At 45.0% G+C, this 16,027-nt stretch overlaps 1 protein-coding gene across 6 annotated transcripts in view; it reads right to left on the bottom strand.

Moving 5' to 3' along the window:
* Window positions 1–4,785: 4,785 nt before the first annotated feature.
* The window catches only part of KCNB1 (potassium voltage-gated channel subfamily B member 1), an 85,714-nt gene continuing 74,472 nt past the window's right edge, over window positions 4,786–16,027 (bottom strand). For 2 of the 6 annotated variants that reach the window (XM_074317266.2, XM_074317265.2), the window contains one exon: window positions 4,786–15,435. In XM_074317266.2, coding sequence (XP_074173367.2) covers window positions 13,426–15,435 — 2,010 coding nt within the window. In that variant the 3' untranslated portion in view covers window positions 4,786–13,425. The remainder of the gene's footprint in view (window positions 15,436–16,027) is intronic. The other 4 variants (XR_012491059.2, XR_012491057.2, XR_012491056.2 and 1 more) reach the window with 4 other exon arrangements.

Below are 16,027 nucleotides of genomic sequence, written 5' to 3'. Positions count from 1 at the left end.
CTGGTCTAGTGTAGTCTACTCTATGTTATTTTTTCACTTAAAAAAATGCTAGTCATGACCCATAAAATCGATTTCAAAGTCCCTTGATACAGAAATCTGGGTCTGTGAACTTGGATGGGACAAAATTCTGTATCTTTATTTTCACTGCCTCTAGCTGAAATGTAGCACTTCCTGTAGTTATGAATATAGGCAACAAATCATAATAGTATTAACCGTACTTGTGACATTGTTACTATTAGGTTGGGGCAAAAGTAATTGCAGTTTTTGCAATTATTTTTAACCTGTTAAACCGCAATTACTTTTGCACCAACCTAATAATAAAAATCATAGATTATTTTGTATCCCATTATAACTATTGTGGATGCTTTGAAACAGCATTTATGCTCTTAACTAGATGGAAATTATGGTAGTTACTAGACCCACTGCTAGATTTTGTTAGTTAATTTGTTAATAAAGAAGCACACATTATATCACATATTTTTTAAATATTTTGTTAATTTCATTTCAATAGAATAGGGTTTTTTGCAAACCTATGTATTTTATTGTATGCACTTAAAATTATTATTCTGAGAAAGGGTCCATGGGCTTTATAGGACTGCCCTGGGGGTCCACGGTGAATGATTATTGTAGTTTTATAGTAAGTCTTGAAGTCGGGTAGTGTCCGTTCTCCAACTTTGTTCTTCTTCAATGTAGTGTAGTCTATTCAGCACCTTGTACTTCTCCATATTAACTTTAGAATCAGTTTGTTGCTATTACAAAATAACTTGCTGGGATTTTGATTGGAATTGCATGGAATCCATATGTCATGCGGGGTCTCTGGTCCCGCTCCCCCCATAAGAACGCAGGAAATGGCTCGGCCAAAAAGGAACACCCACGGAGCCATAGGTAGGGGAGTCATACCACTATGGTCTCACTGGAGGCTGGATTCACACGACGTGCGACCTGCTGTCCGCTTTTCTGCCAACCGACCGACTCTCCTCGACTCAACTCCCCAGCTCAGCTGTGGCAGTTATACTAGTGGCGAACGGTTCAATGGTTACAGCTGACGACCAACTAGCCACAGCTGACGGCCATCGACTACCCGAGCCAGCACCCCTCCACGTGAGGCCGAGAGCCTGGAAACTGCTCTCTGGGGCTCTGTCCCCACACCCATAATTCACATAGTTCACTCTTTTTCATTACTTTTTCTTTGCTCTCTGACTGGATGATTTCCAATGACTTGTCTTTGAGTTCAGAGACTCTTTCTCTGGATTGTTCAAGTCTCCTGTTTAAGCTCTTTATTGTATTTTTCATTTCATTCATTGTCTCTTTGTCAAATGTCTCAGTTTGTTTGTGTATCATTTCCCTGATTTCGTTGATTTGTCTTTCTGTGTTTTCTTATAGCTTACTGAGCTTCTGTAAAACAATTATTTTGAATTATTTATCAGGAAATTGTAGACCTCGATTTCTTTGGGGTCAGTTACATGAAAATTATTGTGTTCCTTTGGTGGTATCATATTTTCTTGATTTTCGTTTTGTTTTGTTTTGTTTTTGTTATTCCTTGAAGTCTTGCATTGCTGTCTTCACATTTGAAGAAGCAGTCACCTCCTCCAGTCTTTGTGACTTCCTTTGGAAAAAAAATACCTTTCCCTGCCAGCCCTGCTAGGGATTCAGAGACTTTCTCAGACCTTTTCTATAGAAACATTTGCTCCACATTTCTTGTTCTCTCTTAATGAAGGCGGGGGGGGGGGGGGGCGGGGGGGGCGGGGGCACAGTTTCTTAAGATTAAGGTTCTTAAGATTCTTTGCCTTCTCTCAATCTTGCAAAGCCAGGCTGGGTGCCGATAGCCTCCTACTTGCTTTCCCTAGGGCGGTGCTGAATCCTCGTTTCTGTGCTTTCTTCCAATCCTGTACAGTTGGGCCTGCTTTCTGTGTGTGCTCACTAGCCATTTGCAAAGGCTTATACTCACTACCCATAGTGTGTGTGTGTGTGTGTGTGTGTGTGTGTGTGTGTGTGTGGTGCATGTAGCATTGGGCCTTGTTTTTTTGATCCACTCTGACAATCTCTGCCTTTTAATTGGTGTGTTTAGACCATTGACATTGAAAGTGATTATCAAATAGTTGGATTAATATCTAGTGTATTTGTTACTTTTTCTATTTGTTGCCTTTGTTCTTTGCTCCTATTTTTATTTTCCATTCTTCTTCTGCCTTTTGTGGGTTTTTAAAATTAGTTTCAGGTGTACAAAACAACATAATGATTAGACATTTTCACACATCACAATGCCTTTTGTGGTTTTAATTGAACATTTTATATGAATCCATTTTCTCTCCTTTCTTAGCATATTAATTATACTTTTTTAAAAAACTTTTTTTAGTGGTTGCTCTAGAGTTTGCAGTATACATTTACAACTAATACAGTCCACTTTCAAATAACACTATATCACTTCACTGGTAGTGTGAGCATCTAATAATAATAATATAAGAATCCCAATTTTCCCCTTCTGTCCTTTGTGTCATTTCTGTAATTCATTTCACTTATATATAAGCATACATGTATATGTTTATATACGTATTGTATATATAAAATATATACATGAGCATACACAATTGAACACATTGTTAATATTATTTTGGACAAACTGTTATTGCTAGATCAATTAAGAATAAGAAAAAGAAAAGTTTTTATTTTACCTTCACTTATTCCTTCTTTGATGGTTTTTCTTTTTTATGTAGATTCGAGTTTCTGACCTATATCATTTTCCTTCTCTCTAAGGAACGTCTTTTAACATTTCTTGCAAGGCAGTGTACTGGCAACAACTTCCTTAAATTTTTGTTTGTCTGAGAAAGTTGTTATTGCTCTTCCACTTTTGAAGGATAATTTTTCAGGGTACAGAATTCTAGGTTGGTGTTTTATTTCTCTCAACACTAAATATTTCATTTCACTGTCTTCTTGCTTGCATGGTTTCTGAGAAGAAGTTGGATGTCATTCTTATCTTTGTTCCTCTACAGGTGACATTCCCCCCTGCCATGCCCCCCAACCCCGGCTTCTTTCAGGATTTTTTTCTCATCTTTGATTTTTATGTAGTTTGAAAATGACATGCCTACGTGTAGTTTTTTTAGATATTTATCCTGCTTAGTATTCTCTAGGCTTCCTGGATCTGTGGTTTGGTGTCTGACATTAATTTGCTGAAATTCTCAGTCATTATTGTAGCAAATATTTCTTTTGTTCCTTTCTCTCTTTCTTCCGTGTGTTGCATTCCCATTATGCATATATTGCACCTTTTTGTAGTTGTCCTGCAGTCCTTGAATAGTCTGTTCTTTTTTTTTTTTTTTTTTCCAGTCCTTGTTCTCTTTGCTTTTCAGTTTTTGAATTCATGTTCTACTGGAGGGAGGAATTTATATGCTATTGGAAGGAGGGAGCCATGTAGTTAGCCTGGAAAGGATGTTCCAGTTAGAAGGGCCAGCCCAAGCAAAGGCCCTGGAGTGGTAGTATTCTTGGTGTATTGGAAAATTGACTAATGGCCAATGTGTCTGAAGGGGAGTGAGGGAGGGAAAGAATAGTAAGACAGGAGGTTAGAGAGGGTAGAGGGGCCTGGGAGAGGAGCTGGAAAGGGGTGATATTAAGTGAGTCCATGGTGGGCATGTTTGAGGAACAGTGAGGAAGCCAGTGAAAGTGGAGCAGAGCACCCTTAGAGGAGAGCAGGGGGAAGTGAAATCAAAGAGGCAGGCAGGGGCCCCGGGATGTATGGCCTTATAGACCATGCCAAGGACTTTAGATTTTATTCAAATGTGATGGGAAGACTTTGGAAGGCTTTGAAAGCAAAGTGATATGATTAGAATGACAGGATCCCTCTGGCCACTGTGTTGAGAAGAGCTTGAAAGGGATCAAGGGCAGAAATAGGGAGCCAGGTCTGGAGGCTGCTGCAATCATTAGACAATAGAGAGTGATGGCATGGCCCAGAGCTGTGGCAGTGGAGAGGGGAGCAGTGCAGCTTCCAGATCTATTTTGAAGGCAGAGCCCACAGGAACTGCTGACAGGTCATTCATTTCAGCACTGTTTGTTATAGCAAAAGTTTGGAAGCAACCCGAACACTCAGCTGTAGGAGACTAGCAATTACTTTGTACAATAGGGCATGACATAGGCTCACAAAAGAACGAGGAAGCTCTTTGTGTATTAATACAGAATGATTTTCAAGATATACATTATGAAATGAAAAAAGCAAAGTGCAGAGCACTTTTTGTGAGGGGTAAAATTACACAAAGTGAAACAAACACACAGACACATACACAGTCCTCGGCTATTCTGTTCTGTTTCAATTTTTGTTCTCTTTGCTTTTCAGTTTCCCAATTTATGTTCTATTGGAGGGAGGAATGTATGTCCTATTGGAGGGAGGTAAACAAAAAAACAAAGTCAATAAATAAAATATACTGTGTCAGAGGTGGTAGGTGTCATGGAGAACTACAAAGCAGAGGAGAGGATGGATTGTGAGAGTTGAGTGTGTGGCCCCTGTAGGCATTGTGAGACATTTTTTTATGAGAGAGAGAGGGAGAGAGAGATAGTAAGGCCAAGAACACCCAGGTATCAGTGACATGAAAGCCAAATGACCAGAACTGGGGCGTTGGTCCATGAGTACTGCATAGGGAGGGTTACCACTGCTTGCATATTGGGATGACAAGCCAGTTACATTTTCATACCGTGTCTCCTTCAACCTGCGCTGCCCCTCCAGGTCCCCAGATTCAGCCTCCCATACAGATTTTCACACTCCTGCCTCACGGTGCCCAGAAAAGAAAACAAACTCCACTCTGCTTGTTTTCTCCGTACCTTTTTATTGAACTCTGCAGACTTCATTAAGGGACCATTTGCTTAGAAATTCTTAAACATTTGGACGCATTTTACAAGACAGGACAGCAGCTGGAGGTCACAATTTCATCTCATCACATGCATAAAAAGACACTGGGTTTTTGTTGTTTGGTTTCTGTGTGTGTGTGTGTGTGTGTGTGTGTGTGTGTAATGCTCATTTTTTGCCTTTACAGGAAGGACTAGAGACGTCAACTGATTAGAGATGAACAGAACCCAAGAACATGACCCCAAGAAAAGAGCGCTAAGGACATTGGTCATTTATGGCTAATGTGATTGGCTTGGCCACCATCATGGGCGGGGCGATCAGAATGGCTTTGCTGGCGGAAAAGCCTCCACTTCACACTACAGTTCCTGGGAGAGACAGATGGTCTTAGCTAAAGGGATCGGGCGCATGCTACCATGGGGGCACTGGGGCTCAGAAAATAGGAAGACATTGGCTCTAAAAGCTGGAGGACAGGCTGGCCCTCTTTTCCAGCTGGACTCCCATGGCTCAGGGAATGCGATCCAGTTTCCAGATGTCAGCTCGCACATTCCTGCCCCCAGCCAGTCCCAAACCAGGGAAAACACCTACTTTGGACCCTTGGCTTTGCTCATTGGAGAACCACTTTGTGGTCTCCCCATGGGCTATGTGTGAGCTAAACTAGAATGTGAGGCTGAAAATGCAGAGTAGGAGAGTAGGAAGGAGGCTGGAGTTACCCCAGGGGCCCCTGAAAGTGTAGCTCTGAGAAGCCCGTGGCCCCTCGGGCAGACAAATGTCAAATTTGGACATGATGCTGGTCCCCGATTGAGTGAAAGAACAGATGGCGGTGGAGCTGTTATGGGCTTCAGTGGGAGGGGCCTCCCATTTCTCATTTCTACCCAATTAGCAATACCTCAAGCCAGGTAAGAACTAATAAACTCCTCTAATCACTCACACATTCACTCATCATTCACTCACTCAGAAGTGAATCATTTTACACATTCACTCATTCAAAAAAGAAAAGAAAACACACACAGGTTGGGTGACCACTGTGTGCCAAGGGCATACATCGGGGGATAACCCTGAGTTCCTGGTGCAGGAAATGGTGTACCTAGCCCTTGACCTTGGATGAAAGCCAGGCTAGGTCTGGAAAGCAAAGTGCCAGCTGCCAGCCCAGCAGCTGCCGATCTTCCCCTTCCCCACCCACCAGGCATACCGAGCTCAGAGATCAAGCCCATCTAATAGAGAACCCAAAGCTCTAGTGAAGATCAGAGGCCGTGAACCAAGCCATGGAGAAGTCCAAATCTCTTGGGCATCTTCCCTTGTGCTTTCCTCCTTGTTTTCCAAACCTGAATTAGCTCAAGGAGGCAGGAAGGAAGGGGCGATCCACGCATGACCCTCAAGAGTATCCCAATGGGACAGAATTGGGAGTTTTCTTCATTTTCCAGGATTGTCATGTCATTGCAGCCACTAACTTGAGCTATTCCTGCAGGACAGCCTCGTGGGGATCTTGGAAACTGGGAGCTGCTCAGTCTGTCCATTCAAACCTATCATCCTGCCTCACCTCATGACAAAACAACCTGAGACTTATGTGGACTTGCGGTCACCCTGAGGATGAAACCCCACCTTTTCCAAACCCACCATACACAATTAAGGGGGACTCTAAACCCTCTTTTTGTCCAATGTTCTAGTTAAAGAACGCACTAGCTAGACCCACTTGGGAAGGGGCTACAGATGTGGGAGATGGTATTTTGCCTGGAGACAGCCGAAGACTTGTTTCTGCTGTAAAACCGGATTACAGCTGCCTCTCTCTTTTGGTCCTTCTGGACTTACTTCATCTGGTGGGGACTTTCAAAGGATTTGAATGGGATTTCCTGTTTTATTTGCCAGGGAGGAAAAAAAAAAAAGCCCTTTGGGAATGGTGCCATTTGCTATTGCCTGGGCAGTTTGTTCATTTGGCAGCTGGCTAATGGGTAAAAGATAATTGTGTCTCTTGTACAGAAAGCCTTAGGCCTACGAGGACACACGGTCTGGACAGAAGGGCTGAAGCACCATGAGACAGCCAGCCAGAGAAGGGATTGCTTCTTGACTGGCCTGCGGGAAGGTAGCATGAGTGTCAATCCCACCCGATGTAGTTTCTGTGAGGGCACTGGGGATGGGTCGGATGGGTGATTGACAGGGTCATTGAAACTGTTCAAGATAGGGAGCAAGGAGGGAACAGGGTATGCTCTGCCACCTTCCCAACCTGGCATCTTCTCTGGAAGCTCCAGATACTAGCATTTGAGTTCCTGCTAACTGCGCTCCCTGCCTTTGCCTCAGTGGCTTGAGTCTGTGCCCAGATGTTCAACACACACACGCACACACACCAGAAAACAGAGGGAGGGAGAATTTCCCTGATTGTTCAGTCCAGTTGCCATGCAATGCTAGGTTCCCTCTGCAACATTCACAGCTTCTAAAGAAACACCTGTGGCGTCAAGGTGCTCATTACCCAACATGGCATCAAGTCCCATGGTTAGGTAGCCCCACCTGTTAGAAGTGCTTCCTTGATTTGACCTGCAATTGACCGCCCTGTTCCTCTCATGCAAGAGGAACTATCAGAAACGCGCATGCAGCCATCCTGCAGGCAGGTGGTTTCTTCTCCAGGTGAACCGCCCCACTTTACCCCATCCTAGCCAGGCTTTAGAGCTTTTCAGGATCTTTGCAGAGAGGAATGGAGAGTTAGGATTAGAGGCGAAGATAAGAGGCCAAGTGATTTACTGAGCCCCTCCCAAACCCATTTATTCAAGCTGACGTTTTGGGGAGTTCAGTTGAAATTCCAGGTTAAGACAATATCAGGGACAGTGAATGGAAACCCAAACTATACACCCTCTTTCTAGCTTAAAATAGTTGCAGGCAAAGGTGTTTGTTTATTTGGGCATTACACCTAGCAAACTACAGGGGAAAACAAGTTTATTGTTGTTCTTGTGCAGAAGTTTTAAAAAATGTTGTCTGTTTTGTTTGGCTCTGGTTCAAACCAGGTTACCAGGAATTTGGGGTGGGGGTGGGGGTGGAGGGTAGGCTGTGAGCTCTGATTAGGCTTTTAGTCCAGAATAATAGATTTGTAGTTGAGTTTGGTTTCCTCTTGAGGTGGTTCCAGTGGGGATGGCTCACTGCCATCTGGGGGTCCTGATTTGGCTCAGATCTCTGATCTCGGAGGAGGCGGGAGCCCTGAAACTGACAGTGAGGCAGGTGGGATATGAAAACCTAAATGAATGCAAGTTGGAGATTATCTGAGCTTTCTTCCTCTTCCTGCATGAGTCGATGGATGGAGAACTACTTTCTGCTGAAGATCCTGCTTCGTGAGATGTCCTCTGCCCATCCAAGGCTGGAAACCGCTTGGTGGAATTCATGATCAGGACAGTCCAGAAACTCCCTGAGGTCTGGATAGGTGGAAGCTGCCCTTGTCATACATCTGTGACTCCATGGAGCCAGCAGCTGGAAAGGGAAAGGGAGATGAAATGGCAGATTTGGGGGACATGTCTTCTCAGGGTTTGGCTGTCTGGCCACTGTTTTTTTGGTGAGGCTGCTGGAAATGGATTGAAATGAGGAGCTGATAAATAGGTGGTGAGATCTGAAGCGCAGTATATTCTCAGAGATTCACAAGAACCAGAAAATGTTCTGTCCTTCAGACCCAATGGATGTCACAGGGAGCAGGTGCTGGACATGGCAACAGGCCAGCCAGGAGGGGCTCGGGTGTGTTCTGGATCTCAGAAATGCTCGTGGGAAGTTGGCTTGCATGAGATTTTTGGTTCTGAAATCTTGGAAGATGAAAAAACTCAGTCCCCTCAGGTCCCCAAAGGCCTATGGGGGATAAGCTAAACCAGTCCACATCCCATCCTGATTTTGAGAGTTGTCTGTAGCCCTCCTTTCCCTGCTCTTAGTCCTGCACCCGAGCCCTGGATTCTTAAGAACAATAAGGAGGAGAAACACACAGACAGAATGAAGAAAGTAACAGTGTCAACAGACCCTAGGCCTAGTGTCAGGAAACATCTGCAGGAGGAAGTCAGGCCCTAAAGTCTTTCCCCACCCACAGAAAATCAGAATCAAAGGGAAGAAGAGAAACAGCAACCCCAGGGGCAATGGGAGTAAACAAAAAAGACCGGAAAATATCAGCTATGATAACGACCAACAATAAACCTCCTAAGATGTTACTCTATATTACAAAAGCAGAACTTACACTCAATGGCTCTATTATAAATTTGCTATATATATATATATATATATATATATATAAAATCTGAACAGAAAAATAAACTACTCTGAGATGCATGGACAGCCTATGATGTAGTCATGCATCAGATTCTTCTAGCGCCAGAAAAATGGCAACAGAAAATGCAGAGGTAACTCTTATTTCTGGGTGTAGCCCGGGCTGGGTTGGATCACCCAGGCTGAGTGAAAGCATTTGGATGTTGTCATATAAGCAGTGAGAGGTGAGGAAACTTCCGCTCAGGGCTGGAAGCTCTCCACTGTCCTGCTGGCGGCTCAGGCAGACCCCTTCTTCCTCCTGCCAACTGCGCAGCCACAGAAAAAGTCCTTTCCCAAAGAATCTTAGAGGCGTTTCACCATGCTCTCATTTGATTCAAAGTTGCTTGATTGGAGGCTGAAGCCTGGGATTAGTTGGCAGAGAAATAAGGAAAGGAGAGAGATAGAAACCTGGCTTTAGTGACCCTTGTCCATGGTGAATTTTAAATTTCTCCTTGTCCATAGACTAGACACTCCAGCCATGACTTGGAGCAAGACAGAAATATACAATACTTACAAACATCAACAATACATAATAGTTTTACAGAAGAGAATACTGTTTTGTTTTTTTCTCCTTAGAAACGTGAGTCTTATTAAGAGAAAGGGCAGAAACGAGGCTACAGTTACTAAGACACGGTGGAGAGATTGGGAATGAGTTAGAAAAAGTTTGTATCACCAGCAATTCTCAGGGGCAAGTCGGGTGGGTTGAAAGGAAATGGCCTCCTTGGGATTTTGCTGTTTCCCCATCTTCTTCTTCCTTCTCAATCCCCAATGCTTTTAGAGAAAGGGGTTTCACGGGAACAAATATTCTCTCCACCTTTTTCTTTCCCCATTAAGTGTGCTTAAGATAAAATTCCTAAAGAAGGCACTGAGAAATCCACTGCACCAAAGTCCAGTTGTTTTTCTTTACCCAAAGATAAAAAGGTGAAGAAATGGACTCCTTCAGAGTTTGCCCACCTCTGTCTGCTGGTCACAGACTCTCCCCTGTGTGATTGGGACACATATCTACCTGGTCCCTAGCCCTTTCTGATAATGGTGGAAGTTGGAACTCAAGTTCTGCTGGGTTCTTGACAAGTTCCACTGAGTTTGCCAAAGGGACCAGGTATCCATCCACCTCCAGCCGCTAGTCTCGTTTCTTTGGGTTGACTTTTTTTCTTCTTCTCATGTTCATTGGTTCAGGAATGGCTGGGACATAGACAACCAAGTCAAAGCAGTAGCTGCCTCCGTACCATTACTTTCCTCTCCTCCATGGAGACACATCGATCATGGTTCACTTCTCAGTGGAGACTCTTAGATAGATTTCCCAGTGCATATACACAGTTACAGGTAGGGAGTACACATATTAAAGATCTCGGTATGTTCCTGTTTGGCAGGAGGGGGCCTAGGTAAACTTACAGCACTCTATTTTGAATCGGGCACAGGGTAAAAGCTATATTCCCACAATACATACACAAGTAAAAGAAAAGAAATACCCAAAACAAAACGCAATACTTTCTAAGCATAGTGTATGCTGAGTTTCAGTTATTCTGTTTCTATAAGAACTCTATTAAGCCTGAAAAGGTAGGTTCTTAATACTTCTGAATTCGTCCTTCAAAAGTAACTCAATAAAATGCTACTTTAAGGTCAGACAAAATACACAAGGAAGGAAGGGCTAAGTCCTGTGTGACCACACAAGGCAGAAAGGGCCTTTGGTTACAAGGAGAGTTGCACCAATTGGTTATTAGTTTAAAAAAAAAGAAAAAAAGAAAAAAATCATTTTCAATCTATACACTTCTCGTCTGCTTCAACCAACAAATGAAATGCCTTGATTTGAAGAAGGGGTGGTAAGTTCCTTCTCACTATATATGGCTATATTTCAACATGTTCACTTTGCTGATATGTAAAATAGACTATATTATTATTAATATTATTAATTTTTACAGATAGCATCAGCTCTAAAAATATCTGAATCAGAAATCACAACTATTTACTTTTATCAAAAAGCATTTGTTTGTTTTCCCTGAATTTTCACATTTGTGCTGATGGCGGACATAAATGGTGACGAAAACAAAGAAGAGACACGTGAAATGGCCCCGGGAGGACTGTCCCTTGGCCATTCCTCCATAAGCCCCCAGCCCACACTGTGTGCTCGGCAAAGCCCCCTGGGAGTGCTGCTGTCTCCTCTCTCTGGTGTGTCACTAGCCCAGGATGACCTCACACTTTCTCTGTCCCTTAAGTCCCTTGGCATTTGCTATCAGAGTACTCTGAAGATACCTCGGAAGAGTCAAGATACTTGGGCATGCATTTTCTTTGTTAATGCAGCAAGGAACGGGACTGTCCCCTCTTGGAGGGATCCACAGTCCTTGGAGACGCTGAGAAGCAGTGTGACCTGGGTGCATATTCAGCAGAGAACACGCATGTTTAAGGGTGGTGGAATGACCGCATGTCATCATACCTGTGACAGGTGGCGCAACCTCATGCCACTGTAAGGAGGGCAGGCAGAATGACTCTGTGATATTGGCGTACTGACAGGTGGATTGTGCCATTGTACCAACAGGCAGACCAATAACATATTGTATGAAGGACAGCTGAACGACAGCATGTTTTGTTCCATCGGGAAGACACATCCCTGTTACAGTTGAGGACTGACAGATCTACACTATTATACTTGGGACATCGTCCATCAAAATCATATTAAGAGAACAACATCAGTCCATTGTACTAAAAACAGGCAGATCAATAACATGGCATCACGCTAACCAGTGGCTCAACCCAAAGTTACTGGACTGAGGACTAGCCAGCACCACCGTGCTGTCGGACTGCAGTCCAAGCAAACCAATGCCAGTTCATCAAACTAGGACAGGAAGACCAACACCAAGAAATACACCGGAACTGCTCACAATGCACACAAATACTTATTGCTTTTGTCTGTACTGGCTGCATTGATGGCTGCAGAAAGGAGAGCTGAGCTTTTAATACAGACAGTGACACTGAAAACACACCAACAGCTGGTTGACAAGAAAGAACAGAGGAAAACACCCCAAGTCCAACTGTCTATTGTATTCTTCTGAGATGTGCATGTTTCCTGTACACATGACTTTCTGAGCAGCCCCACTCCAGGGCCAAGTACCCCTCCTTGCAAGTGGGGAAAGAGGAAGCTCCAGAGGGGCAGGGAAGGTGCCCACAGACTGACATAGCAGACCGCAATACCAGCACAATGTCACCCACTGTGGCCAGACACAGGCACGTAGCATCAACCCACCTGTAGTCCCAAAAAGTGGCCCGCGGGAAATAGTGCTTGTTTTAAAGTGCAAGATGTTGACACTGTCCCTGGTAGAACCTATTTTTGAAAGACATAAAGTGTTTTTTATTTTAACTTGAATACCACAGGAAACAAACCCACATTGCTATTATAGTAGATGCTTTCCCTGCCGCAGCAGGAAGTATTCAAAAGTCTGAACTGGGCATTTCAATTGAGGATTTTTTCTTTCTTTCATTTTGCAGGTAAAAAATAAAAAATAAAAATAAAAAAAATCAGATTTTATTCTGTTCTTCAGTAACATACAGTCTTTTTGAATAAACTATTTCTTTTGCATATTTGACACTTGCATATCTTTTGAGTCTACACTAGTGACGTACAGAAAACATTTTCCTTCTATAGCAACCCTCAAGCAATACTCAGAGTTCAGACTGTTGGCTGAGTGCCTGCCTTCTGAACCCTTCCCAGATTGCCAGAGGGCAATTAGAATTGAGTACAAGTGGTGCAACTCACCCTGATGATATCTCAAAATAAAATCTCAGGTGTTACGAAATACTGAAGTTAATGAAGACGTTTGAGTGAGGGTTTTGCGCTGGGATCATGGCTTGTGGTGCAGACATAAGCCTTCCCTGTGGCCTTCAAACAGGGGGATCCATCCAGGAGGTGATGGAGAGGAGTTCCTAGAGGTGGCCAGGCAACACCCAAAACCAAATTGGTCAACCCCCTCTTTCAATACCAGCCACTCGTTCCAGCATCCTTCTCCAGTGGAAGCCAGAGGGATGGAGGTGTTGCTCCCAGAGGCTGTGATGGAGAGCCACGAGAGAAGAATGGGGAGTAGGTGGCCTTGGTTATGTCCAGAATGTGGTAGTGGCGGCTGCGAGTTCTGCTCGTGTCATCTCCCCAAGAGGGCAGTGGAGTTGTTACAACCAGGCGCCATATCCCATGGCTTGGCCAGCTTCCTTCCGATGGATCTGTCGTGACTCTCAGAGTCTGAGAGAGTTTCCTCTGGAGTCTGTCTCTTCTTTCTGGGGCTTTGCAGAGCCTTTCTGTTTCAGAGTTCATGCAGAAAAGCTCTGTGGCAGGTAAGCTGAGCAGTGCTCCCCGCAGTTCAGATGCTGGGATCCCGGGTGCTTCCAGGGGCTCCGCCCCCTGGCAACACGTGGACATCGGGGGAGATGTGGTTCTCAAGTTTGCACTTTTCCTGACCACTGGGGGCTTTTCCAGTCAATGGTTCTGTAGAATAAATACAGTTCTGCCTTAAAAACTTAGGGGAGGTGGGTAAGGGCGAACTTTCCAAGTGGTTCTTCTCCGATCTCGTCCCGACACTGAACTTGGGACTGGTCCTGCCCTGGAGGCTCCTGGGAGGGCTGGAGTCCACACTGTACAGCACCTGCCCTTCGTCATCTGTGTCGGCGTCAATGTACTGGTGGACACCCGCTTCGAAGTTGAATGCTATTGCTGTGTGTTTCTCAGGTGACCGGGGGGGTGTCCTAGCACTTGCTGTGGTGTAGATGGAGGACTCCGTACTCATCACAGGCCTGTCCAAGAGTGTGGCACATTCTAGTCCAGCGACGGCAGCTGCCGCACCCCCCCGGTTCCTGAGAGAGTCGTGGTACATCCCCAGAACGGGGACAAATGGACTGGGATCACCATCCATGAAGTTGACTTTCAGTGCTCGAAGCTTCAAGGGGTTGTTGGTTTTCATGGAACTCTTAGGGCTCTCGATAAAGAAAGCAGAGTGCTGGCTGGCATCAGCGGTGGGGTTGGCCTCCACAATCCTACCACCACTGGCGCCCAGAGCTCCCCGCCAGACCGTCTCGGGGGCCATGCTGCCCCCAGTCTTGCTGGGGAGTGAGGCCAAAGGGCTGTGGGAGAATCTGGTGGCCTCAGGGAAGTCTGTGGCACAGCTAATGAAGCTATCGATGCTCGACATGCTGCGCATATCGATGACCCCTTCTGTGCGAGTGGGCAGAGGGGCTACGGGGCTGGGGATACTCTCCATTTCAAGTTCTTCCTTTGGTTTGCTCTGTGTTGCTAACTCCTTGGTATTAAGGATGGGCTGAGATTGGGTCTTGGCCATCTTATTGTACATGTCTTCCAACTGCTGGACGTTCAGGTGCTGAGGACTAGAAGACGATCTGGCCTTCTCAGGTGATCCCTGCTCCTTGGTTTCAAAGGACTTACTTGAGCTGGTTTCAGAGAGTGTCCTCTTTGTCCATTTCCACTTGTTGGGAGACAAGTGATTATCTTGTACTTTGTCCTTCTTCCCCATGTTCTCTCCATTTTTCTCAACTTCAATGTCCATCATCTCGATGCTGCGGGCAAAAGCATCCTTCATGTTCATGGATACAATGCTGCCATTCCTCTTGGCTCTCTCCAGAGCTTCTCTCCGCTTGATTGCTTTCTCCTGCCTCTTCTGCTCCTTGTAGAACTCAGAGAAGTTATTGACAATGATGGGGATGGGAAGCGCAATCACCAGGACCCCCGCGATGCAGCAGAGTCCCCCCACAATTTTCCCCAGGAGAGTCTTGGGGTAGATGTCTCCATACCCGACAGTTGTCATGGTGATAGTAGCCCACCAGAAAGAGGCTGGGATGCTTTTGAACTTGGTGTCCTCCTCATCCTTCTCTGCAAAGAAGACAAGGCTGGAGAAGATCATGATGCCCATGGCAAGGAATAGAATGAGCAAACCCAGCTCGTTGTAGCTCCTCCGCAGGGTGAAGCCCAGGGACTGGAGGCCGGTCGAGTGGCGGGCGAGCTTCAGGATGCGGAGAATCCTCATGATGCGGAAGATCTGGACCACGCGACGGACGTTCTGGAACTGCAGCACGCTCTTGTTGGACTCGGTGAGGAAGATGGTGACATAGTACGGCAGGATGGCCAGCAAGTCAATGGCGTTGAGTGGGCCCTTGAAGAACTTCCACTTCTTGGGCGAAGACAGGAACCGTAGCAGGTACTCCATGGTGAACCAGGCAATGCACACGGCCTCCACGTGGGCCAGCTGGGGGTTGTCTGTGGCCTGGCCAAACTCATCAAGGCTCTGCAGCTCAGGCAGCGTGTTGAGTGACAGGGCAATGGTGGACAGGACGATGAACATGATGGAAATTATGGCAAGGATCTGCGAGAAGAGAGTTGGAGAAAAAGAGGGATTTAGTTATCAACCATGAACGGCGTGATCACGCTAATACCTGGGTCTGCAGGAAGCTCCTCAATGTTCAGGAGCATTTCACATTTCACTAGTCACTGAATGATTGGACAGCTGAGCTAAAAAAATAATTTATTCAAATCCATTTATTGTGCAGATGTGGAAACTGGTTCAGAACATTGAAATGATCTAGCCCAGGGGCTGGAAAACTTTTTCTATGAAGGGTCAGATAGCAAATATTTTAGGCTTGGAAGCCCATGAATTATTTGTTGCAGCTACGCAACTCTGCAGCTGTAGTGTGGCAGCAGCCCTAGATCATATATAAATGGATGGGTGTAAATGTGTTTCAATAAAACTTTATTGACAAAAAGAGGCAGTGGATGAATTTGACTTGCTGAACAGTTTGCTGACCAGTGGTTCATAACTATTATGGGGTGGGGTACTGCTTTCACGACATGATGCTAATGATAATAAAAATAATCACCCTTTACTAGGTGTTCATTCTATGCTAGGCATTGTGCTTATAAGCACTTTCCATACAATACCTTAGTTCATTCTTAACAAA

This window comes from Rhinolophus sinicus, chromosome 13 (assembly GCF_057876585.1).
Source record: "Rhinolophus sinicus isolate RSI-liver-muscle chromosome 13, RSI-T2T, whole genome shotgun sequence".
Lineage (NCBI taxonomy): Eukaryota > Metazoa > Chordata > Mammalia > Chiroptera > Rhinolophidae > Rhinolophus > Rhinolophus sinicus.
The sequence above is the reverse complement of the archived record's forward strand: the minus strand, read 5'-3'. Positions and strand labels throughout refer to the sequence as shown.